This window comes from Lepidochelys olivacea (assembly GCF_965140295.1).
Source record: "Lepidochelys olivacea isolate rLepOli2 genome assembly, chromosome: 5".
NCBI lineage: Eukaryota > Metazoa > Chordata > Testudines > Cheloniidae > Lepidochelys > Lepidochelys olivacea.
In genome coordinates, this window is record NC_140415.1 from 16,365,510 (window position 1) to 16,390,655 (window position 25,146).

General features: G+C 43.0%; 1 protein-coding gene across 1 annotated transcript in view; it reads right to left on the reverse strand.

Annotated features, from left to right (window-relative positions):
• Positions 1-25,146, reverse strand: part of MYO5B (myosin VB) — a 363,824-nt gene that overhangs the window by 127,466 nt on the left and 211,212 nt on the right. Inside the window, exons 10-13 of the mRNA XM_084628998.1 lie at positions 24,562-24,827; positions 13,934-14,015; positions 12,124-12,264; positions 872-994 (exon numbers count right to left, since the gene is read on the reverse strand). Of these exons, the coding sequence (XP_084485124.1) occupies positions 872-994; positions 12,124-12,264; positions 13,934-14,015; positions 24,562-24,827 (612 nt within the window). The remainder of the gene's footprint in view (positions 1-871; positions 995-12,123; positions 12,265-13,933; positions 14,016-24,561; positions 24,828-25,146) is intronic.

Here is a 25,146-nt window from a genome sequence, read left to right on the forward strand (position 1 = left end):
ATTCAAATTCAAGCAAATCACTAACTGTCAGCGATCACACATGCAGAATTTGAAATGGGAATATCTTCTTTTGGAAGATTTGGTGAGAATGTGCTTAAAATCAGGTGTATAATGGAACTCAAGTCCCAGCCTTACCTGTGAATAGCGCAATTCACTCAAGTTAGGATAAAAAGACTCAGACTTTATTAAGGACAATACACACTACTTGGCAGTAGCATTAGTGTCACTTGACTCCTTTATCCTTACTCAGAGCTGCTTTTGATTTCCATTTTAGACACAGAGACAGATATATGGGTAACTACAACCTCTTCACAGATTCTTGCCTGCTCTGAGCAATATCTGTCAAATCATGTTTTAAATAAAGCTTGAGACCATTACTGGATGTTACAGCATCAGCCTCTAAGCTTTGGAAAATCAAAAGTTGGAGTTTTCTCCCTCACAGAGGAGGGAAAATGGTCCCAGTTCCACTCATATCTTACACCTGTGAAGCACAAGATTTTTTGGCCATCAAGAAAATGTCCTTGTTTCAATCTTTCCTGTATGTAGCAACCTCTACTAATGTTAATTTGACACAGCTCTCTGAAGGAGGTTTGTTTTGTTAAACCAGAAGACTCAACTATCCCTGTTTAAAACTCAGTACAAAGTCTAAGGCTGAGATTTTAAGTGCTTACTAAGAGATTTGAATGCCCAATTAAAATAAAATGGCAATTTGGTATCCAGATACCTTAGGCACCTTGGAAAGTCATTGCCTAAATAGCTAAATGTGGTTTAAAAAAAAAAAGTGACTCCTAATGCAAACCCCTTCCATCCTGACTAGTCATCACAAACTCTCGTGTTTAACGTGCTGCGTGTTTAGTATATGCCCTGATACCTTATCTGCAAAGTGAACGACAATGAAGGAGGTATTGGACATTCGAGGTTTTTGGAAGTGCTGGCTGCTAGAATGTCTGTCATATAATTTCTGTGCCCAGTTCTGGTCAGTTCCTTTAGGAACCTAGAAAACACAAAGGAGAGGAAGGAGGTTAGATCACACGAGCACTCAAAGGCATAGATACTACACACCTTCATGGTTTCATTACATTATTATTTTTTAAACACTTTTAGCCCATGTCTTATAGGTGATGGCAGAAATGAACCTTTAGGAGGAACTGGACTCAGCAGAGGGAGATGGCTTGGTACCAGGTTTAGGGAGGTCAGTCCACACATAGCAGGCAGCATGGAAGATGTCAAAATGGTGGAAGAGAGTGTAATACAGCAGAATTCAAGGCTGGCATCACCAAGGGACATTACATAAGGGAGCACAAGGATGAGTTTATAGTAACAGGTATTAATTAAGAAACCAAAACCCTAAGTTATTACTCCATCTGGATTTCTCAGTGTGTCCCCAGATCTTCAGCTAGTAAAAGTCAACATACCGCTATAGAAGTCAATAGCACTCAACTGATCTACACCAACTGCAGATCTATATATAGGTCTCAGACTGAGCTCTTTGGGGCAGGGACTAATTCAGGGTTCTGTACAGCTCCAAGATCATTGCTAAACAATGAGTAATGTGAATTATATCAAGAGTGTTGCCATCTGTTCCATTTGTTAATACCTGAGAAACAAAACAGGCCATCATCCCAATCCCTTTTTCAGTAACCCAGCTCTTGTTGGCCTGACTGCTGGAAAACCATCATTGTCCCCTGTCCCCTGCCAGTGTTCTCATTTAATATTGATGCAAACATTCAAATGGTTTACTCAGGGTAAGACATTTTGTATCCCTACCAGCAAAAAAGCAGTAAGATTCTTGTGCTTGGGCAAAGTCTATTAATTGCTCAGGACAGAAATTTAATCATTTTCAAAACAAAGGCAGCCTTTTGCAGCAAAATGACAGGTTTTCACAAACAAAAAACTTAAGACAAGATTCTAGATTTTCTTAATATGCCTACGAAACAGAGTGATTTGGTGAGCAGTTTTTCAAACTTAACTGCCATCAAAATACACCAAATTTGATGAACTGTAGGACTAGGTGTCTATCTATCTATATTTGAATTTAAGAAAGACCTAGCAGCCTCTTCACAGAATTTATTATAATATGTGAACTCATTTAAAAAGCACTATTATAAAAACTGAAATTCCAAGAAATCTCTGGCTTTTTAAAATCCCAGAGTCCTGCCCAAACCAGTCACACTCATGTTGTGTATATGAACATGGCTTGGCTGTTCTCAAATATCTGAAATAAATGACTTTCTTTGACAAAAAATAAAGCAGGCCAATAGTGCTGTACTGTATCAGGAACTTCCAGTTTCATACTTTTGCATTTTAAACCATATTGTGAGAGACTTTAATCCCACTACAGGGCACAGGTGGATTATTTATATAACCTCTCCTGCCCCACACCCCATTCAAAGAATTGCATGCTCCCTTGTGATGTGATCTCATTACATTTAATGGCTAAGCAAGATCAGTCCGGGAAAGTACTTCCATCTATCTTACGTACTTATATGGGGGTACTAGGATACAAGGGGTGCTTCCCTTCCCCGCCACCATGTGACTCTGGGGAAAAACTGCAGAGAACAGCCAGCCAGAGACTCCAGCTAGTAGGAACAAAGCAGCCAAAGCAGGGACCTCTGGACATTCCAGTCAGAACTGAAGAAAGCTCTCTGACTTCCCCTGCCCTGTGTGAATTGGCTGCTTGCTCCAACCTTCCCCCTCCCTCTCCTCAATCTTTTTCAGAGTCACTGTTTCCCTGGAGAGAGTCCCCCATGCCTACATTCTTTGTTCCTAGATGTATACATTTACATTTAGCCATATTACAGTGACTATTATATGCTTGCACCCAGCATACCGAGAGATCCAGGTTGCCCTGTATCAGTGACCTGTCCTCTTCATTTACCACTCCCCCAATTGTGTGTCATCTTCAAACATTACCAGTGATGATTATATGTTTTTTTCCCCCCAAGTGATTGACAAAAATATTAAACAGCATGGGGTCAAGAATCAATCCTTGCAGGACCTCATTAGAAACATACCCACTCAATGATAATTCCCCATTTACAATTACTTTTTGAGGCCCATGCTTTATCCGTTTTTAATTCATTGAATGTGTGTCAGGGTCTCCATGTGGAAGATGGGTAACTGCCTGACAAATTAGACCTACAAATAAGCTGTTTATTGTTTTAAAGATAGGTTTTCTCTGAAATGCTTTTGTTCTGAACAAACAGTACTTTGTTTTTATGAGAGCTGGCTCCTCACTGGTTAAACCTGTCACTGCCCCTGACAATTACAGTAAACTGTAGAATTCTGCAGCCTAAGGCCCACTCTAGAAGGGGAGAGTGTGTGTCATGGGATTCTGCCTCAAGAGAGGTGACAGCTAGATGTCTGAGATCAAAATGGGGTGCCCTCTAGGTGGTCACAAAAGGATCAGAGGTGCAGTTAGCTCAGGAAATGTGACACTGGACGCGCCACAATCTTTAGTCTACTAATCTTCAAAATGTTCTTAGCTCATTTTACACAAATTTTACTGTCTTTTTCTTTGACACAAAGATTGAGTGACTTCCCCAGGGTCACACAGGAAGTCTATGGCAGAACAAAGAATTGAACCCAAGTCGCCTAAGTTCCAGGCTAATGCCCAGGCACCGGGCCATCCTTTCTCTTGGCTGTGAGACTTAGGTATGGCAGAAAATGCTGATGATGATACTTTACTTTGAGCCATTACAGCCTCAACATGCCATCAGGCTTTTAAGGGGCACTGAACAGCTGTGGGAGAATGAGCCATAGAATGAAAAATCACGGACCATTTGTTGTTATTAAAGATCCCATAGCACTTTTCACACAGTCGGGGTGTTAGCCCCCTTTTTCAGACCAAATAGCATTTATCTGATTTCAGTCTGCCTTGCTAAATTGCTCTCATAGTTTTAACTTCACAGGGTATTGTACATGTCCTCTCCTATACTGGTATGAAGATGTAAGATCTTCAAACCAAGAAAATATATAGTTTGTACAGCACCCTATATTAGTTTATTAAATTTGTAAAGTGCTTTAGGATCCTTTTGGGCAAAAAGTTCCTACATAAATATAGACTGTTATAATATCTTAAATAAATATGCCCTATTTGAATAAGCAACTGACCACTTGTTTTGTTACAGTAGATTCTGCCAACAGCATTCTCTGCAGTCACCCTCAGCAGGCGTTTCCACTTCTGTCTGTTCATTTAAATCTATGCAGCATGTGAACCTTTCGAGCCTCTACTAGGCCAAAACCTAGGGGAATGAGTTATGCCTTCTCATACAAAGCCTTGGGATCCCATTGCTCAGCATGATGCACTGAGTGCCACCAGGCCCATCCAAGGCATTTTAAACATGGCTTATTCCCTGTTGCTCTTAGAGCGCCTCTGCCTTACCTCTTGCTGCACAAACTGGCCAAAAAAACAAAACAAAACATAAAAAATAAAAAGCGAGAGAGAAGAAAGCCTTAAGGAGAGCAGTCAACTGTGATCAAGGTCACTTTTGTTGCTGTCTCATGGCTGAGATGTTCAGCCTAAAGGAAGCTGACGAATTCCCAGGGCTGTCAGTGGAGACAGTTGAATGAAGGGGATATTTTATAAAAAGCTACATTCTTAGCTGCGTGTATGTGCCACGCTTTCATACAGTTACGGGAAAACAATCTCAGTGCCGCAAACCCAGCCGCATGCACATGTGTTCTATGGGGATTATGCGCAGAAGCACAAGTTAAAGGAAGTTTGTTCTACTAAAATCAACATCCCGAGGAACAGACTGGTTGCTTAATCCATTAAAAAACGTAAATGAAGCACCACTATTCTCTGCTAGTCATTCCCTATAAAGGATTTTTCAACAGGAAACAGTGTCATCTATTCAAACACTGGATCAAAAGATCAGGAATTCTAGGAAATGCAGCTAAATACAAGTGGTTTATATTTTCAGAGAGCTGTGTTGGTTCGACTTCACCATGCCGTCAGTGCCTTCAATTGTAATCAGGAGCAGGCATACGTTCTGTGGGACTAAAAGCCGAGTCAGGCTGACATTTCTCACGCCTTGATTTTTAACCCTGATTACAGCTTTGCCAGCAGTGTAAATTTACAACGCCGTGACGAGGCCTTTTCATTATTCCTACCTCACTTCACCTGACCACAACACTGGTGCCAAATGAGATATATGGAACTAAAGTCGACTATTTCACTGACTGAGGCAACCGGACCCTTTAAATTATTTACAATGCATTTATATCAAGCACCAACAAAAATGCATCTCAGGTTTCTCCTAGTGGGTAAAATTTGTCTTGGTCAGCAGTGAGAAACTGAAAATTTTAACTGCTGTGAGAGAAAGATGAAGGGTTCTTTCAATCTTGCATAGACATATATTCTTTATGGTCTGTTTCTGATTTTGAATCTATCGTGTTTTCCAAGTTACCAAAAGGTGCTCTATAAGGTCATCAAAGCACTTCACAAATGAGGCATATAAAACACAGACACCTATGGGATGGAGGGCAACAATTAACCAATGCACAGCACAAGCATGACACTCAAGAGAGCGGAATTTTGCCCGTGGACAACAGGCCAAAACTGCAATGCAACGCTTTATATCAGGGCTCCCCAAACTTTTCACGGTAACGCCTCCCCTGGGAGCCGGGGCTGGGAACTGGGCCACGAGGACAAGGGTAAGGGGGCCGAGTTTGGGGCTGCACCTGGGGGCGGGGCTGGGGCCGGAATGGAGCCACGACCAGGGCAGAGATGGGGGCCGGGAACGGAGGTGTGGCCAGGGGCCGAGGCCAGGGGTGGGGCTGGGAGCAGAAGCTGTGACCCAGCCTCGCTCAGGGGCCAAGGCTGGGGACAGAACTGAGGCTGGAGCCAGGGCCACCGCTGGGGGTGGGGCTGGAGCTGGCCTGGGTGGCGCTCCCTCCCTGCCCCCCCAGGGGGGCTGGCTCAGGCCCCACTGCTCCCCCCTAAATGTTCCTGCATGGCCCCCTAGCCCCACAGTTTGGGGACCTCTGCTTTATATAACCAAGGTTTTCTGCGGGGATAAAGTGACACCACCACTGCCAAAAGCCCCCCATACAGAATAAATTGAAAAGAACTCAGTTTATATAAGGGCTTATCAACCCTTTAAAAGCAACCACATTTGGGAACCTAGTTAAATATTCATCACACAAAAGGCAAAACATTAAAAGAACTGGTAAATTTTAAAATAATAATAATTCTATCACAACTTCCTGCTGGGGAAAGGAAGGGAGAAAAAGAGCCACACAAGACAGATAATCACGTTGCTTAATGCAGTTTTGGGACGCACACAGATTCCATGGTGATGGGTACAGTGTAAGAAGCTGAACTGAACAGAACACTACACTGTAAGCCATCCCTGTAACGTTGATGGTGATCTATGATAAGTATTTCCACTACAGTGTATTCCGCCTAATAGCAATCCTGTCAACTGCCAGTTAGTGGCAACACATTGCCGGGAACCAATCCCACCCCATTAATACAATTCAATATTGGCAATGGTATGCCACTTATCAGCACCTCCCCCCTCACAGGAAAAAAAGGGAATTTAAAGATAAAAATTTAAAATGATACCTGAAGTCTTTCTTTATGCAATGTAGAATTAAGCCATCGAACTCATTGCAACTGGGTAGTTAGAAAAATATCATGTTAAGATTAAAAATTGGTTCAGACTCTTATGGACCAGAATCTTAGTTGGTGTAAATCAGCATAGCTACAATCTAAACAAAGCTACACCCATTTACACCTTCTAAAGGCTGTCCATGCTATTTTTAGCTTTTCCCCACCCTCTTATCGCTCTGACTCTGCAATAGGAAATTGGGGCAGTTAGTCCCACTGACATACAACATTAACACCTACCAGATACACATAGGGCGTAAGTCATGCACTTCACAGTGGAACCCACTTATTAGAGAGTTGGACTTTACTATAAGCAGAGTGAAAATCCACAGGCCTCATTCCTCTTCCCTCAAAACAGAGTTTCACTATATTCAACTTCACTACAAATAGCTTTCATTGTGTTACTGGCACAACAGAACGGGTGCATTGTGCAGTATTTTTAAACTTCCCAAGTAGTACCTGACATAGGCCACTATTGGACATGGGTTGTCACTTGTACTAGAACAGGAGTGTGTGTCCCCTTATGGCATTTTAAAAGCCTTTAGAACCAATGAGTTTTTGTATACAGTACCTAATCTAATGATAATGACCAAGGGCTACTGCAACAGAAATTAATAACTGATCCATCTATTCAGGATTTTTCAGGATTGGGCCGTTTCCTTCATGTTGGAAGGGGTGTCAAATAAATAAAATTCTCCCAGGGCTCCAAGGAATCAGCCAGCAAAGATCAGGGAGCTATTCAGAGTAAAGGAAACATTAAATCCAACCTTAAATCTATCGGGGGAAAAAAAAAAGAATGGGATAACTAACTAGACTTCTTGAAAGCCACAGATCCAGCAATTAGTATTATAAAAACTAAGAAGGAGAATTTTAATGGTTTCTTTCTTCCCTGAACCGCCAATATAATCTAAAAACCAAGCCCAGCCCTGGGTATGCCAGAGTTCTGTGGCGCTTCATACGGATAGGGGCTGCACATTCTGTTGTTTCCTCACCATGCTCTGGATGACAACTCAACGTGCAAGTCGTTATTCTGCCATCGGATTAGAACTAATGAGGTCCAAACCATAAACCCCCCAGGGGTTCTGCCGCTCTTCTTAACCTACATGCAGCGGTTCATAGAACACAAATCAGAGAAAGTAGCTGGCCAGCTTTGAAAGATGCCACTTTGTTTTCCAATGGTTTTCTACAGACCAACCAACCATCAAATCAAGAAAAATGTATTTTTTTAATAGTGAACTTTACACTGACATGTGCAGAGATATCAGTGGGATTCAAAACCAGTTTGCTAAATATTACCAGTAACCTGATTTCATTGCATTTGGCACAGGGATGAATAGCGAGTAACTATACTCTGACTCAACATCCACATTTATAACTGGGACATTTAAATGATACATAAGATAACTATAACCTGTCCTAAGATACACAGAGAAAAAGTATCCATTACAGAGTCTGGGGATTGTGAAAGTTTCCATGTATGGTCAGAAAAACTCCAACAACATGAGGATTTGAAGCTCCCTCTTCAAGCCCCTGCCTGAAGTCAAAACCCATTTGTTTCACTGGTGACTTCCATCTCTTTTTAACCCTGTAGCTATATTCTTGCTATGCTTTGTAGCTTTTTGTATTATTTAGTTCACTCAAGTCCACTGGCATACAAAAGTCATATGGAAGAGGCTAAAATAAAGAACTTGTATGCATTAAAAAAAATACAGGAAAAACATTCTGTGAGGCAAGAACTTTGGTGACAAATACCCCACCTCTGCTCTAGTATTTCATTATGTTGCCAGGCCCCTTGACGGAGTTTCAGTCCCAGAGTACATTTATCCACTGCATTAGTGGGCTTGCTTGCCAACTGACTTATTGTACTTTTATACCAATTGTGGCCCATAGCAAAGCAATTCTCTCTCCATGGTGCTGCATAAGAAAAGAGATTTTGCTATTTTATAACAGCAAGGAGGAGTGGTGAGATTCCAAAAATACAAGCTCACCAACTGGGATGTGGGTGTGAGTAGGTTTTATCAATAAAATGGTGATTTCACTCACCACGCTCACTGAAAATTTTGTAAGGCTGTGGAGTGTTTGCAGGTTATTATAAAAGGGTCCATTATAAAACTGTGACACTACTCCCAAGCTACAGAGAAATACCATGGAAACTGCAGGAACCGATATGTGCAGGGTTTGTTCCTCTGTTTCAGGTTCTATGTCAAAGAGGTGTGGATGAAAAGTAGTACTGGGTTAGAACTGGACAGAGCTCTGTGTTCAGGCTGTCCCCATTAGGCAGCAGGGCTTTGTACAACACCAAAGAAGGGTACCATTTTTTTTTATATATATCAGAATTACCATAATGAATCAGAGCAATGGCACATCTAGTCCAGTAGCCTGTCACCTACAGCAGCCAGTACCAGATGCCGTTTTGAGTTACAGGGCAATCTGCCATCTGGGAAACTTTCCTCCTAGTTCCTAATAGTTAGAGGTCTTCTCAAGCCTGGAGAAAGAGAGGCTTGGCAGTGCAGTGGATGGCACTGAACAACTGAGCTTAGGTTCATGACCTACTTCTGAGCCAGCCACCAGTTGTTCTCATTTGTTAATTAATTATAATAAAAAGCCATAATTGAGAAGAAAAGACCAAAACTATGCTAAAAATGGGAAAGTCCTCATTTAATTATTGTTTTGCACATCCTCAGAGCAGTTTCCATTGGTTGGGCCTGGCTTGTGCTTCAGCCACATAAAGCTTCTCTCCCAATGGAAACCCCGAGGGATGGCAGAGAAGCAGCAGCAACAGGGAAAATTTTCAGGAGGAAGGATGCAATCAAATTGCAATTTGGCCAGTACATCAACCTCTATATTCCCTTACAAGAAGGGAGGTGGGATCTTTCATGACCACAAGTGTTTAAGTCATAATGTCTCACCCAAAACAGAGCACCTCCAGGAACAGAACGCCATCTATTACTGTGCTTGGGCATTGCTCCAGCACTGAATCAGAAGGAAGAGTCAAACCACAAAAATGCACCATGCTCCACCAGGCCCTCTCCTTTGCGTTATTCGCAACACACCATTTTACCTTATGATTTCATTAGAATGCATGAGCAAAGCAGACCTAAATTAATGCAAACAGTAGGAATTTCATAGACTAATGCTCAGTTAAAAAAAACAAAATGGTCAAGGATACTTAAATACCTAATTAAGTAAGATCAGATTCACCTAACCAAGTGAAAAAATCTCAGCTCTGACTCACTGTAAATACACAAACAGAAATCCCTGCTGTGCACGTCTTCATCACAAATGATTACAGCCAGCCATCAATAGTATAACACCCAGCCATTAGCCACTGAAGACAATCTAATATTAAATGGGAAGGAAAGTCGATGTGCCACATAAGAAATGGAAGGAAGTGAGCGCTCATCTAAGAAGTCACCTTTCTCTCACAAAGGAGGACAGGTCACACTCCTTATTAAATCCCAGCAGGGACAAAGGAATTTAAATAACAAATATGAAAAGCGTCCCTTTGATGTAACACGACACTTCTGCCTCCTCTTCACCTTGGGCCTGTTGTTATGCTCATGAATCTCAGTGGAGCTAACAAGAGTGATTAGTGTCCTTTACATGCCTTGCTACAGGAGAGGCAAGGTCCTCTACACTGACTGAACATGAAGGCTAACAGTTTACCCGACTGTATATATGCACACAGACCCACAAGGCCATTTCTCATGACAGGCAGACCTGAGTCTTAATGCAAACTTTCTTGCCTAATAACAGATGGTTAAAACACTGACCTGTTAATCACACAACACGGAAACTGGCATGAAGAACCACTTCCAGGAAGTTACTCCCTTGTGTTAAAGGGAGATTATGAGCAGAAAAGTGTTTGCAAAAATAGCACCTTCTTATTCAACAGATCCTCCCCCTTGTGTGTTTAGACAAAGGTATTTCTGCTGTTTGTGCTCTACCAGCCCGGCCGATCTAACAATCTCTGGATTCTGCTGGCTCAAGCATCATGTTAACTAAGTTCCAGCTGCAAAATTGTTATTGCTGGTGACAGATGAGCAAGTAAGAGTCCAACTTGACTTTGGGATTCTAAGGTGAGTTTGCAGTTCTGGCTGTTAATGACTTAATTTGTAAGCTGAACACATTTGCTCAGGAATTGCTGAGCAGCAATAAACATGGAAATCCGTTTCTACAAACTCACTGTAAGAAAACTCTTTAAAATGTGCCCAAGCTTCCCAACGCCATTTGTTTGACCTTTAGTTAAAAGCCACTTCAGCCGGGTGAACTGAGTTTTGCTAGTCCCTGAGATGGACATTTAAGACAAAAATCTCACTGTATGAAATCTCACTGCTGCAACCATTACAATATGGGAAAAGTGTACAAATGACAGACTTTAACAGCACACAGATGTCTTGGTGGCTTCTGCTCATTTGGTATAGAATCAGGGTGGCTAGTGCATCTGATTTCAGCAAGTTGGACAGCTTGGAGGAAATCCTGGCTACACTACAGTCAATGGGAACTTTGCCAGTGACTTCAATAAACCTAGAATTTCACCCCTTGCATAAATTTGATCCATTATCATTATTTATTATTTGTATGACTGTCATGTCTAGGAGCCCTAGTCATGCACTGAGACCCCATTGTGCTATGCACTGTACAAACAAAATGAAAAAGATGATACCTGCTCCAAAGAGCTTACAATCTATCCCTTCAGGATTGCAACTAGTCGCTTGTCATTGCATCATCAACTTTATGAATAAGCTCCTTCAAATCTAACGAATTAAAAGGCTTTTGAGTGTGCTCAGAAATTTACCATATTCTGGATCCAGTAGCCAACCCACTAAGAGGAGTGAATTCCAAAAGGTGGAGATTCAGACTGAGAAAGCCCTACCACCCGAAAAGACTTATCCCAGGAACCACAAGGAAAAGCAGCCAATTTCAACTGCTGTGAAAGGATATGGGCTTGGAGAGGAAAACTACAAAAAAAAAAACAAAAACAAACCAGGTCCAATTTAGGGAACTAAATATCAGCACCAACATCTGTAACTACACCCAATGTAGAAATGAGAGCACTGGTGTGGTGTGTCAGCGGTCTGCCCAATTTAGGAAGTGGGCAGCAACCTTCTGCGTCAGGTGATGTTTACCCATGGTCTTCAACTGTAGCCAGAAGTAAAGCACATTGCAATAGCCTTACCTACTGGAGAGGTCACAAAGAAGGGGATGACTACTGCAAATTCTGCATCTAAGAGGAGTGGTCATAGACTCCTAGTCAGATGAATTACATAAGAGATACTATAGGCTACCGTTGTTACTTGAGAACCCAGGAGGAGTGATGAATTCAACAAGACCACCAGACTGCAGTTCGTTTTGGACAAGGACTGTTTTATTGGCCCCGTCCTGCTCCTGGAGAGTGCTGGTGGGTGAGCTTTGGGACCCATCACGCTGAATGCAGCATGACTAGCCTGCTCAAGTTACTTTGAGAATGATAAAAAGGCAGTGATGACGTCAGTGTTTTTCTTTACCTTACACTCTTCATCCAGCAGGTCCAAGATACCAAGTTTGGCTTCTATAAGATCTATGCAGGGCTGATTGTCATAAAAATCTATAAGAGTCCAAGGGATTTGTTCCTTCATATACTCTTCTTGCTCCAGCTTAAATACATGCTGTGATCAGAAAAGACAAAAAAGTTTTACTGAACTGTTACCTTTTAAATAATTAAACTTCCCTCATCCCACTTACCTATTGCAATTACTAGAAGTGTAGTTTTCTCCTGTACATGGCTGAGAAGTGCTAGAATTTTCAGCTGAAGACAGTGTGCAGTGTAACTAAAAACTCTGCTATTTGTTGGTCCCATGTGTGACTAAGGATCTCAAAGTCTACCATTATAAAGCATTTGGTGGGGATATTTTCTTTATATATAGCACTGGAAAATTATTCAAACGGTCCCTACAGATAAATGAGAGTGGTATCCTAACAGGGGAGCATAATGTAGCTTATACATTACTCAAGATCTCTGCCTCCTCCCCTAATGATTCCTCATTTTCATATGCCATGACGGGTTAATTATTCAGTGAACTAGAATACCCTAGACATTTACCTATCTAGGTTCTTATACTGGTGCATGCCACCGAAGTATCTGAGCACACTTCCACAGAAGCGAGAGACTGGGAGTTATCAACATCACAGCTGTGATTCAGAAGACATTTTCAATATGGATTCCTGTTTTCATACACACAACTTTCTGGAAAAAAGTTCCCCCACTGGCTGAAGTTTCTCAGACTGATTTCCAAGAGGTTAAAAGTCCTTTGATCATTTCTAAGATATTCTAACCACGAGGAAAGAAAGAAAAAAAATAGTCTGGCTCAGATGCACTTTTTTCCTTCAAAGGTGGCTTTTAAAACCTCTTCAAACATGTCATCACTGAATTTGAATCTTTTTGCTTTAGAAGCAACAGTTGTATGTATTAAAACAGTTGTGTACTGCGCAAATTAAACCTATCACTTTCCTCTCAATTTCTTAAAGAAGCATTGATATATAGTATGATGCTTTACAAATAGCAACTGTGCATCCTACATGTACAGAACAGTTTTAAAGTACCAGGACTGCCCCACAGAATTTAGTTGCTCAAATTCAACAAATTCTCTTATAGATCCACTTTACCCAAAATTAGGGTCAAATCTTGCTTTTACTGAAGTCAATGGCAAAATTCCCATGGATTTCAGTGAAACTGGAATCAGACCCTTAATTGTGTAAAGTTTCTGACATTTTTATGTCTACTCAATGTAGATATCGAACTCCATCTATCTGTTCACATCTCAAGACAAACACAACAAATTGTGTTAGAATGTGTATAATACAAGCATACAACGTGAAGTAGTTTCAGTTCTCAGCAGGTTAGGTCAGCCTCCTAGAGGTTTCCACTCCTGAGTTCTCTTTAAATCCTGAAACAGATTCATTGCAAACAGCCAGGTTTAGCTTGGTTTGGGGTTGAAACTATGCAAAAACCAGTTTCCCAATGGTTTCACATACAAACCACTCAGAAACATCAGTGGATCCAGGTTGGAATAAATTGTTTACAAACCTGCTAAGAGATTCAGATTTATAACAAAACCAAAACCAAGCAAAACTCACCTTTAGCAATGAAAACATAGTACAGTTCTACTGCATGATTTCTGCCCCGTGGGGATTATGCTATAACTGCCGAATTCATGTTAATAGTGAGAGCTGGCCAGAGTGGAGACAAGTTTGTCTAAGTGGAAGCCTGGCACAGGAAAATGTGGCCAGGCTTTTATCCAAAGTTTTCTATTAATCTTATGAAACAGCTGACCTTACCGAGTTGAACTGCTGTTGAAGTTTTTCGTTGGCATAGTTGATACAAAACTGTTCAAAGCTATTCACTTCAAAAGTTTCAAACCTGCAGAGCAATGAATAAATCAGTGTAAGTGTTGCTTCCTCTGAAATCTACTTAACTCTGAAATGATGTTACCATCCACATGCTAGAAAACATCAGTTATCCATCAGAGTCCCCAGATTCCCTCTTTCCCAACTTCACAAGCATATTAGTCCACAAGATTTGCATTTTCACATACCAGAATTTAAGGGACTGGAAAAGATTCACTCTTTAGGCACTGTTCAGATGTTCAATACCAGTACAGCTTGTAACACTTCACATAGTGCTATTATATCCCCATCTGAGATAGGAAGCCTAACAATCTCTCTTGGGGAACAAAAGTATTAAATAATAAGGCTACACAACTTCATTGTGAAGAAAACTGCTCAACTATCAGTTGCTGAAAAAGGAATATAAAATATATCTATTTGTGAATGGAATTTGGAAGGGATTATTATAGTCTTCATTCTAATATTCATTGCAAACCTGACAGCATTCAAGTGAAATACCAGTGAATTTTTTCATTATTTATCTTTTAAATTGGCAAGAACAAATGGGTATTTTTACAGCAATAAGAGAAAGGTTAAACTTAAATGGAGAGATCTGATTCAACCCCTCATGCTCCAGAAATCAGAGCCTGGTTTTGATCTTACTTATACTGGTTTAACCCCAGTGACTTCAATTTGTCTTTCGATTTGGCCTGGAAATTACCAGTTTAACTCATCATCTAAGCCAAAGTTACAAAGGGTCCAGAAAATAAGGGTTTATAATAGAAGCTAACGCCGCTCCACAATGCTGCAGTTGTAGCAGGATGGGCTGTAAGGCCTTGCAGGTCTTCTCTTTCCCTAGCTTTATGATCTCAAAACAGACTTTGGGGTTAGAGTCAGATGGAAAAATGCTGCCCCAGGTCAGTAAAACAATACTCAAGGGGCAGGACTATGCCCTCTATGTAAGAAGATCCCTGGGCCAAGGGGGAAAAACATGCATCTGCATAGCTATGGATCCTGAAGCTCTGCACCTCCACAAACTCGTAAGTGCGCCAGGTTCTGCAGGGGAAGCTCATTCACAGTGAGAATCCATACAGGAGGTGCGTGCCCTTTGCACTGCCTCCCCACACCCTGCTCTGTTTCCTTTGCCTGAGAGCCCTCCACAGGGGAGGGGTCTGAAAGAGCTTCATACTGAAGAATGGCATCAGCGTCTGATCCGTCCTACTCCTCTTGAAGCCAATGGAAATTTTGCCACTGACTTCTGGGGGCGGGGCGGGGGGGGCAGCACTGAACTCACTGCAATGGCAACTTTGGGTTAAAGTCTGCTGGCACAACTCCACTGACTTCAAGGGAGCAAGGCAAGTAAAGAGTTTGGTCCTTTCACTATAACTTAAATTGCAATCAGGCAGTTACAAACCACTGAAACAAGCCAGAAGTTAAATCCTACTTGTAATGAAACTGGATAACTGTACTTGTACACCAGCTGCTGTACACTGTAAGCATTTTTCTAGATTCCGCGGGGTATCACCAGGTGTTAATGGTGTGAATAAGTATTTCTAAGGCAAAGTCTAGGAAAAAAGGACTGACATCTGCAGATAATTTAAATTATTCTTTGAGGGAAGAAGCAAGCGGCAGTGCCTACTTCTTAAATTAATATAATTGTAATTAATATAAGCCTACTGTAAAGAAAAAGACACAGCAAGGCAATTGGTCAGATAATGGGAATTGTGTTCACTGGCAGAATGTCCTTACTGCTCCATAAAGAAAAAAGGTTTAAATATCTTCTCTTTGTCATTTTTAAGGCTTACTTTTGTAATACTCCACTCTCCAGAGTCCCATTATTTGATAGAGCCCAAAATTAGTTCATAATTTCCCAATTTCTTGAATATTATCAGGTAACAATTCCCAGACCATCAAATGTAATGACTTAACTCCAATCATCTGAAAATGAATGAGGTTAGATAGGCTGTCGCTTTTACATTTTGTAACAGAATTGCTTTCAACAAAATCCAACATTCGCAGGCTTATTAACAAAACTCTGTCATTAGGAGGCGGTTTAATACATTTGTCAGCATTCTTCTCATCAAATATAGTGACCAGGGTTATAAGGTTTCCTCCCCCACCTCCCAAACAACGGATCAACGATGTTATTATTCATGACAGAAGTCAGCACAGCAGTTTCTAAACTGAGGAATTCAATTCCTCGTGCTACATCAGTGAAATCAATCTCTGAAATATTTAGTACAGCAAATTTCCTCGGCCCTTGGAACTGAAAACTGTTTACATGTCATCATTAAAATATTGCTGAGTATTCGACAATTTATCCTTGAAGAACTTATGATGTGTTTCTGTTTGATTTCAATCCCCCTTCTTTGACTACTGCATTTACTTGAGGTCCCAGGTATAATGAGCTCTGTGAAAAATATCTTACTGCAGTACGTTTAATAAGAGCAAGGTCTTTGGAACTCCTCTTTTAATCACAATAACCTAAATCCTCTAGATACTAATGGACACTAGTCTTTTGAAATGCCATAAAAATATAAATTCCAGCAGCTTGGTGATCACGTTGAGCAATGAGCAGAAGAGAGATTTAATTAAAACAGACAGGGCGGGGGGGGGAGGGAGAGAAGAAGGCACATGGAAGAGTGGTAGACAGAAAAGTATACTGCACATGAATGAGAGAAGGAGAGAATGATATCAGAGTGGACACTGTTTTTCTACTTCAGAGGCCTAGGATATGATTTGTGAATCCCCTCTGAAAGGTTGCCAGCAGTAGGAGAGCAGCTATATATCTAGTCACAACAAGCTGTCTATCAAAAGAACTTGTGAATGCAGCCTCGGTATCAGGCCTTCAATCCTCAGCATGCACTTTCAGCACTGAAGCCAGACACACATAAATGGTGTTTTTACCAAGCTGAATTCATTTATTTTCACAAGATCCAGGAGACAAATTAAAAAATGGGAAGGGAGCTTGTGATTTATCAAATATTCCTGGTGACGAAGGCCCAGCCACATGAAAAGGAAAGCCCTACCTTAAAGCATTTTTCTTTGCTAGCTGTCAAGCGGAGGATCAACTCGAAGGCAATTTATGTGAACTTGCTAACTAACGAAACAGTTTCACTGATATTTGCTAATTGATGGAACGGTTTGTTTTGTCTGCTCTGTATGTGTTCTGACTAGGAGGTCTTGCTCCTGAAAGATACCTTGTGCTATGATGATCTCCTAATGGGAAAAGCAAAAAAATGGCTCTTTTGTTTCAATTAATTTCATTGCATTCACTAAACCTTGGTGCAAAAAATAAAAATAGAAAACCTTCCCACATACCGTCCTATCTGCTACAGGGGACTGACAATTCAACCAATAAATAAAAAGCAGCCAGGATGACAAACAGAATGGATTGGGCAGGGAGGCAAGGAAGGGGAGCCAGAGTAACACCTAGGCAGCTTTTAACTAGTACCCTGGACACAGTAACTCTCTCAGCCATAAATAATGGCAATTGTTACAGGGGAGTCACAACCTTCCTCCTGCACTAGAAACCAAAAACCAAACAGGTAACTGGTTCTGGGAGTGGGAAAAAGCAGCACAAAAGCAGGAGTTAACAAAGCGTCAGTCCTTACTTTGGGTAGTAAGTGTCCTACTGTTTACATATGAATCAAATGTTGTGTCCTCACTGCTTTAAAAGACAAAACAAAAAACCACAGACCACGGTAATTTCATGGAGGATTAAAAAATGCTTTATGGAAAGGTACTTCACACCAGTTACCTGCCTGGCCAAAACAGTAAATGCTGTATTTAGGTAGCCCATCATTTTAAAAGGAGGATTATTATTTATTCAAGATATTGAAATTTCAGTGCAATTGCTCTTGTCCCCCAAGTTTAAAAAAATTGTTCTCTTAAGACATGTGGTTCCTTTGGAGCAGTTCCAGCCTTCATGCCAAATACTGAGGTGTTTGTTTTACTGTATTTACTATTGTATACATGATGGAGCCAATTTGGGCTACTGGATGAATAGACTGATACTTTTTCTTAACACACAAACTGTTATACAGCCACATATGCACTATACATATACTTCATGTATATAAAACATACAATGAAAGACTATTAAGATTGCAAGGTCAAGCAATCATAAGTTCAGAAATTCCACAATTAAAGTTGTCTGTGCAATCTTAAGTATGCCCCCTTGTGCATATGTATTATGATACAGTCATTAATGATTTGATCCCATAGGTGCCAACTTCCTCTTTACCCGGTGGGTGCTCCACCTCCCCCGCCCCCCCAGGCCCCGCCCCCACTCCACACCTTCCCCCAAGCCCCCACCCTCACCCCACCCTCACTCTGCCCCCGTTCCCACTCCAACCCTTCCCCAAGGCTGCACCCCTGCCTCTTTCCGCCCCCTCCCCACTCCTGCCTCTCCCTCCCAGCTCCTCCTGCCTGCCTTGGAACAGCTGATCCATGGTGGGCTGGAGGCGCTGGGAGGGAGGAGGAGAAGTTGATTAGCAGGGCTGCCGGTGGGGTAGACGTGCTGGGGGAAGAGGGAAGCCGGCTGCCGGTGGGTGCTAAGAACCTGCTAATTTTTTTCCATGGGTGCTCCAGCCCTGGAGTTGGCACCTATGACTTGATCACATACTATTTTTTCCACAAGACCCCTACCATATTTCGGGCACAGAATGGATGGTGTTTAATTAATGAGCAGCTACTCAATATTAATTATCCTCATTGTTCAATGTGCGGCCCCAGGCCTTATTTACTGCACACTACTCAAACTCTGTTCTGAAGACAGAATTGTTAATGTCTTCATGGGATTTTCTACAGTGCTCACCATTACAGTATCTGAGTACTGGACAAATATTAATGAATTATTTTCGCACCGCTGAGATGAGAGGGTATTACCCCCACTTTAAAGATGGGGAGCTGAGGAACAGTGTATGTTGGATACTTTTGGTAATTTGTTCCAATGTTTAACTACCCTGACAGTTTTTCCCCTCATGTCTAACCTAAATCTCCCTTGTTGCAATTTAAGCCCATTACTTCTTGTCCTGTCCTCAGTGGATAAGGAGAACAATTTATCACCCCCCTCTTAATATACATGCTTGAAGACCTATGTCCCCCCTCAGTCTCCTCTTTTCCAGACTACCCAAACCCAGCATTCTCAATTTTGCCTTGTAGGTCATGTTTTCTAGACATTTCCTCTTGCCATCCATGCTCCACCCCTACAGCATCTCAGTCCAAACCCAGTCTTCTTGGTCAGCAAGTCAGTTTCACCCCTCCAGTCTCCATCCCTACTCCCAGTCCCCTTGCCCAGCAATTCACAGTTCTCCTTCTGCCTCAGCTCCTCCTCCTATCTGTCTCTCTACCCCACCCTGCCCTCCAGTTGCTCCACTCCTCTCCCACCCACATTTCCCAGCCCCGATGGCTCCTAATCCCAATCTCCCTCCCCAGGCTTCTTGTCCAACCTCAGGTTCTTCCTCCAAGTCCCAGAATCCTTCCTCACCAGTCCCAATCTCCCTCTCTCCTTACCCATACCCATAGCATCCAGTCCTATTCTCCCTTCCCACCCTCTCCGTTCCCCATCCGGCAGCTCTTAGCCCGATCATATTCAAATTATGCAGTTTCCTCCACCATGCTGCCTGGGTGCCAGCAGGGGAGACACTGAGAGCACAGGAGAGGCTCCCTGGTCTTGCAGTTCAGGTGCCCAGACCTAGCCCACACTGCTGCAGACAAGAGCTGCAATTGCAGGGAAATCCTGTTCAGCCAAGGTTGGAGCATGCGCAGCGTGGGCAGAATTTTTTCAACATGGGCCAAACAATGAATTTCTCTTCAGTTTTGTTCTCAGAAACGGCTGAACTGTTTTGGCTGAAATTTTCCGCACACAAAAAATTTACCCGGAGGCAGACATCTAGCACAGAAAAGTTTAGCCCAGTTGGTTAAATGACTGAAAACCAGGGCCTTATAATGGGCAATATTAGGCAATCTTAGCAGTACTATCAGCCTCAGCTATAATATTGGATAATAAGTAAATCCTTCAAGGACACAACATTTTTGTTCCTTTGGAAACAAAATTTCAGTGTCAACAAATCGTGGGTTTGTGATAAAGGTACAGAGAGCAGACACCCATCTCCCATAGGGATAACATCCAGGATTTGGCCGGACACCTTAAATATATTCCAAGATATAATATAGTCTTAAATATATATATATATATATATATATATATATAGTACAATGTAACCTTAATCAAGATTCAAGGTGATAAGAACCATATATGCGGTGTTATAATAGTAATGTTTCCCTAATAATGAATTATAAATGTTCAAGGCTCCCTCAGGAGTCAGTGCTGGGAGCTCCAAGTCCAGTCCTGAGCGCGTTCCTGAATATATCACTGGTTTAGCTCTAGAGGAACTGCCATTTGCCCTCTGGTGGGGTGCATAGCCTTTTGCTGGTTTTCCCTATGAACATTTAAGGGCAGAACCCTGCACAATCATTTCTTAATGGAATCAGTAAAATAATCTCTTTCCTCTGCTGTTGGTGGGGCAGCATGGGGAGCCTCTGCTCTGTAGGACTTTGGTTTCCACAGGCATCCATTCAGAACTTTTCACTAGCACTGAATACATACACCAATTCACTTAAAAAATGTTAATAAGTGCTAAGGCTAGCCTTTTCAAAGGGGTCTAAAAATCCCAGCCTAAAAGGTCCCAGGTCTGATTATGTGTGAGGGAAAATAAGGAAGCTGATTGCTAAGCTAACACACAGACAAGTCCTGCAACATCACTCTTTCAGAAGGAAGAAATAATACAGAACTTATTAATGCCACAATCCCCACATTAAACTAGATGAAATACTCCGAAAAGCAAAAAAAGTTACGAAATGCCCATCTGGTAGAGGGGCATCGGAACTGGGGACCATCTTACTTTGTCTCAGCTCACACCCTTGTACCCAGCTAGTAACTCTTACGCCAGCAGCATCTACTGGGCAGAAGACTGACTGTGTCATCTTGGTTCAGTGTTTTAGGGGAGACACATTTTTATGATCTTCAGCAGAAAGGTCCTGTGGTTGTATCACAGTAATGGAGGTTTTCTTGTCTAACTTAATATTTCATGGGCATTACCCTCTAATCAACTTTTCTTTACATTTCTGCAAGTGTTTGTCTGTTTCTTACTTTGATGTCAACTGACTTGTCTACACTTTCCTGGCACAGTCCATATGGCTCCTTCTTCAATAATAGTATTTTTCTGACACATTACAGTCCACAGGGAATCTCTCTGGAATCAAGGCAACTTGGACAGGAAACAATATTTTTGTAAAAGCTCCTCTGACTTATACTCCTTTAGAACCACTCCTCAGCTTATGCTGTTTGCAGCTGGCAACTTCTTGGCCTCAAGGATTCTCTGGATCTTGTAGTATCCGTGTGGGTCACCCTAGGTGCTAACAAATCCCTATGCCAACAGCCACACCACCTCAAACTGATCTGTTATCAGATCCCAAAGTAGGCAGGGTCATACTGGCTCGGTATTTTGATGGGAGCCTTCCAGGATCATAAAGGTGCTGCAGGACGTGCGGATATTGAATGTGTAGGCAGTGTCTCTTCCAGCACAGTCAGTACGTCATTGATGCTTTAGCATTGTGTTTCTGTGGGCTGGGGGGATGGGAGGGCTTGGTGGCTGAGGGTAGGGGCTTTCTCTCAGATGGAATCACAGACCTCCCAGGCATGAGAAAACAATGTTAAAAATCCCATGGTGTTTTATGCAGAAGTGAGAATCCTGCCCCATTTCCATTAACTGAGTAGTGACTAGGATTGTGTGAGCTTTCTGTAAATAAACTCAAAACACACCTAGAGTGGGGTACCATTTTGAGTTCTAAACTCATTAGGATTTGACAAGCCAAGTTTCTGACTGTGCCTGCCATCAGGTGGGTTTTTACCTGGTGTTGGGGCTTCTCTCTCTGTCGCTTGGCATCTTGCCTTGCCCTTCCACTAATCACTTATTCACAAGAGGCCCTGAGCTCCCTGTTACATCTAATAGTTGTACGGAGGCGGGCCAGTGGCCATCTACCTGGTCCATTCTACCTGACGTCTTCGGGGTGGGGATGGCTGATTAGCTAGCTGTCCCCCCTTCCAGCTCTTCAGGGGGTTGCTGGCAGTCCCATTGTTCCACCTCTTTTCCTTTAGCTGTAAGGATAGGGATAGCAATGGATTGGCCCACTCTTCACTCCACCCTTGACTGGTCCGCATCTTCTGGGGACGCGGCAGACTGCCCAGCTCTTTTTCTGCAGCAGTGGTACGGAAACAATCAAGCTCCTGCTATAGCACTCTGCTGCTGGCCCCTGAGCTCAGGCGATGAAAGGTGCCGCAGGCTGCACTGGGTTAAAAGGGAATCCCCATCCTTGTACATGAGCTTTTGGGCAAACCTGGGCTAAGTTCTAAGGCTGGGTTACCCAACCCGTGGGTCAGGACCCAAAATTGGATTACCGGAATGTTTCAAAGGGTCGTGTGGCAGCTCCTGAGGCTCCTGTCCCATGGGGCTGGCTGGACTTGGCTTCATGCTCCAGGCACTAACATTTGGGGTCCCTGTTCCACTCAGGTTTGGCCCAGCCACCACGATGACATGAGTCTGGGTAAGCCAAATTTGAGTGAGCAACCCCATGAGCCAGGTCACAACTCCACTCACACAAATCTGGTCCAGCCAAGGTGGCGGGGCCAAACCTTAGGAGCGCTGCAACCCCATCTTGCTTCACAACACCCTTGTGACACAGGTATTACATTTCAGAGCTAAGCAAGCTGAGGCACTGAGCAATTTAATTGAAGGTCGCCCAGCAAGTCAACAGCAGAGCTAGGAAGAGAATCCAGCTCTTGGACCTCCCATCTTGTACCTTAGTCACAAGGTCATCCTTTAGTCTAAGTCAGAGGTCCTCAAACTGTGTGGCGTGTCCCTCATAGGTGGGCACGGCAGGGCCCAGGCCAGCCCTCATGGAGATAGGGTAGGAAGCACCACCCGAGCCCTACCCCGCCCCCCAGCTCTGTTCCATCCCTACTGCCAGCCATGGCCCAGCTCCCTGCCCAGCTCCACACCCAGCCAGGGGTCCAGGTGCTGGCCCACACCACAGCCCGGTGATGGCTCCACTCCTAGGGTTGCCAACCCTGAAGCTATTTCAAGAGATTTTTTCCCCCCAACATGACAATGTCATTTTCTTAAAATATCCTACTAAAATCTCCCAGATTGTTTTCAGTAGTCACCAGGAGATTGATGCCAATTCCAGGAGACTCCAGGCCAATCCTGGAGGCTTGGCAACCCTATCAGCTTCCTGTCCCCAGCCTCTGGTTGTGGCTCTGTTCCTGGCCCAGGGCCAAGGGTGAGGCTGGAGGAGGGAGTGGAGCCACACCCAGCTTCCGGCCCCCTCCGCAGCCTGGCTACAGCTCCGCTCTTGCCCCTGGCCCCAGACCCACCCCCAGCTGCGGCCCCAGCCTCAGCCCCCTTACACCAGTCTGTGTGTCGTCCCCCAGCCTCCTGTGCCATGTTCCTGCTCCTGGCCCTGGGAGGGGTCATGGACAGGGGTATGGGGGGTGCTACCCTCAGAAGTTTGGGGATCACTGGTCTAAATGGAGGGCTGCTCTAATACAGACAGTATATGCACATTAAGAAAAGGAGGACTTGTGGCACCTTAGAGACTAACCAATTTATTTGAGCATAAGCTTTCGTGAGCTACAGCTCAATAAATTGGTTAGTCTCTAAGGTGCCACAAGTCCTCCTTTTCTTTTTGCGAATACAGACTAACACGGCTGTTACTCTGAAACCTGTCTATATGCACATTGGAATGCAATGAAAGCAGTCAGGACTTTTAATATACAAAAAGCCCCTTCTCCCTCCTCCTTCACATGGAATAGAGATTGGCCCGGACCAAAGCCCTACATCCAAACAGACCCAAGTCTGCAAGAGAGTGGAAGGGGAGGCTTTGAAAGCTGAAGCAGGATTCCAATTTTGTAATACAGACAACACATGATGCTCTGTGCTTGTTCTCTTTTCGCTGTACCAGCTTGCTCCCTCATACTGTAAGCTCTCAGGGGCAAGGACTTTGTTACTGGTTTAGCACAGGTCACCAACTGTATCACACCATGTCACCCTCCTAGGCCGGAGCCCATAGAAAGGAGAACTCATGATGTCTGTGCACGAACAGCCCAATACAGAGACAGGGTATTCTAAACAAGTCATCATAATTCTACTTCCCTATAAAGAGAGTTGCACTGCGTCTGAGTTTCCTGCAAGCCTGATCCATTGTTTTAGAGGGGGAAAGTAATAAGGACATTGCCCTGCAAGGTGCTGGGCACTTTAGGGAAGGCAGAGGATGACACCAGTGCTCCTGGAGCTCAGCACTTAGCAGGATCAGGCTACAAGTAATCCTGCTCAGTGCAACTTCTACCATTCAATGTATTGCAAATCCAGTCTCCCCTAGCAATCCATTCGGGAACAGATTTTGCATGGATCAGATTTCTAAAAACTCATGTTTAACTGAAGTAGAACATGGCAAGCTAAAGGAAGCAGAGCAACAGACGGGCCAATGAAAGCAGAAGAAACAGAGGCCTTTCCTACCCATAGATATCCAGAACCCCAATGAATGAGTGCTGCTTGACGGTGGTATGCAGGGCTTTGTTGATATGCTCCACAATCCAGTTAAACAGCTGGGCATAGATGTGCTTGGCTAGCGCATTCCTGGCATTCACAACTTGCTGCACAGACATGGGCTTGATGTACGTCTCAGCTGTTGTGACAAGCTTCCGATGGCACAGCCAGTGCTCCATCTGGCTGTGCTCCACGCCAAGCAATCTGCAAAAATTATTCAGGTGTTCATCCTGACTCTAGGATATAAAGAGAAATACAAATTCAGCAGGAGCTCAGCGAGCTGAGGCCGGGAGACAAGAAAACATCCACATATCTAAGCTACAGGATTGCCTACTATTCGGATGGGAAGGTGGAGGGAGGAAAAAACAAAACAGCTTTAGCACAAGCTTTTACCATTTATAACAAGCTGTGTCACTGAGCTTGGTCATTACTACAGTTATTGTGCAATTTAGGATTTTAACCAACCTCAGACTGGCTTCATGATGTTAATTTCCTATTTAGTCGTTAACTGTGGATAACTAATTTGTAGGGACTATTTATTTGACTGAATAGATT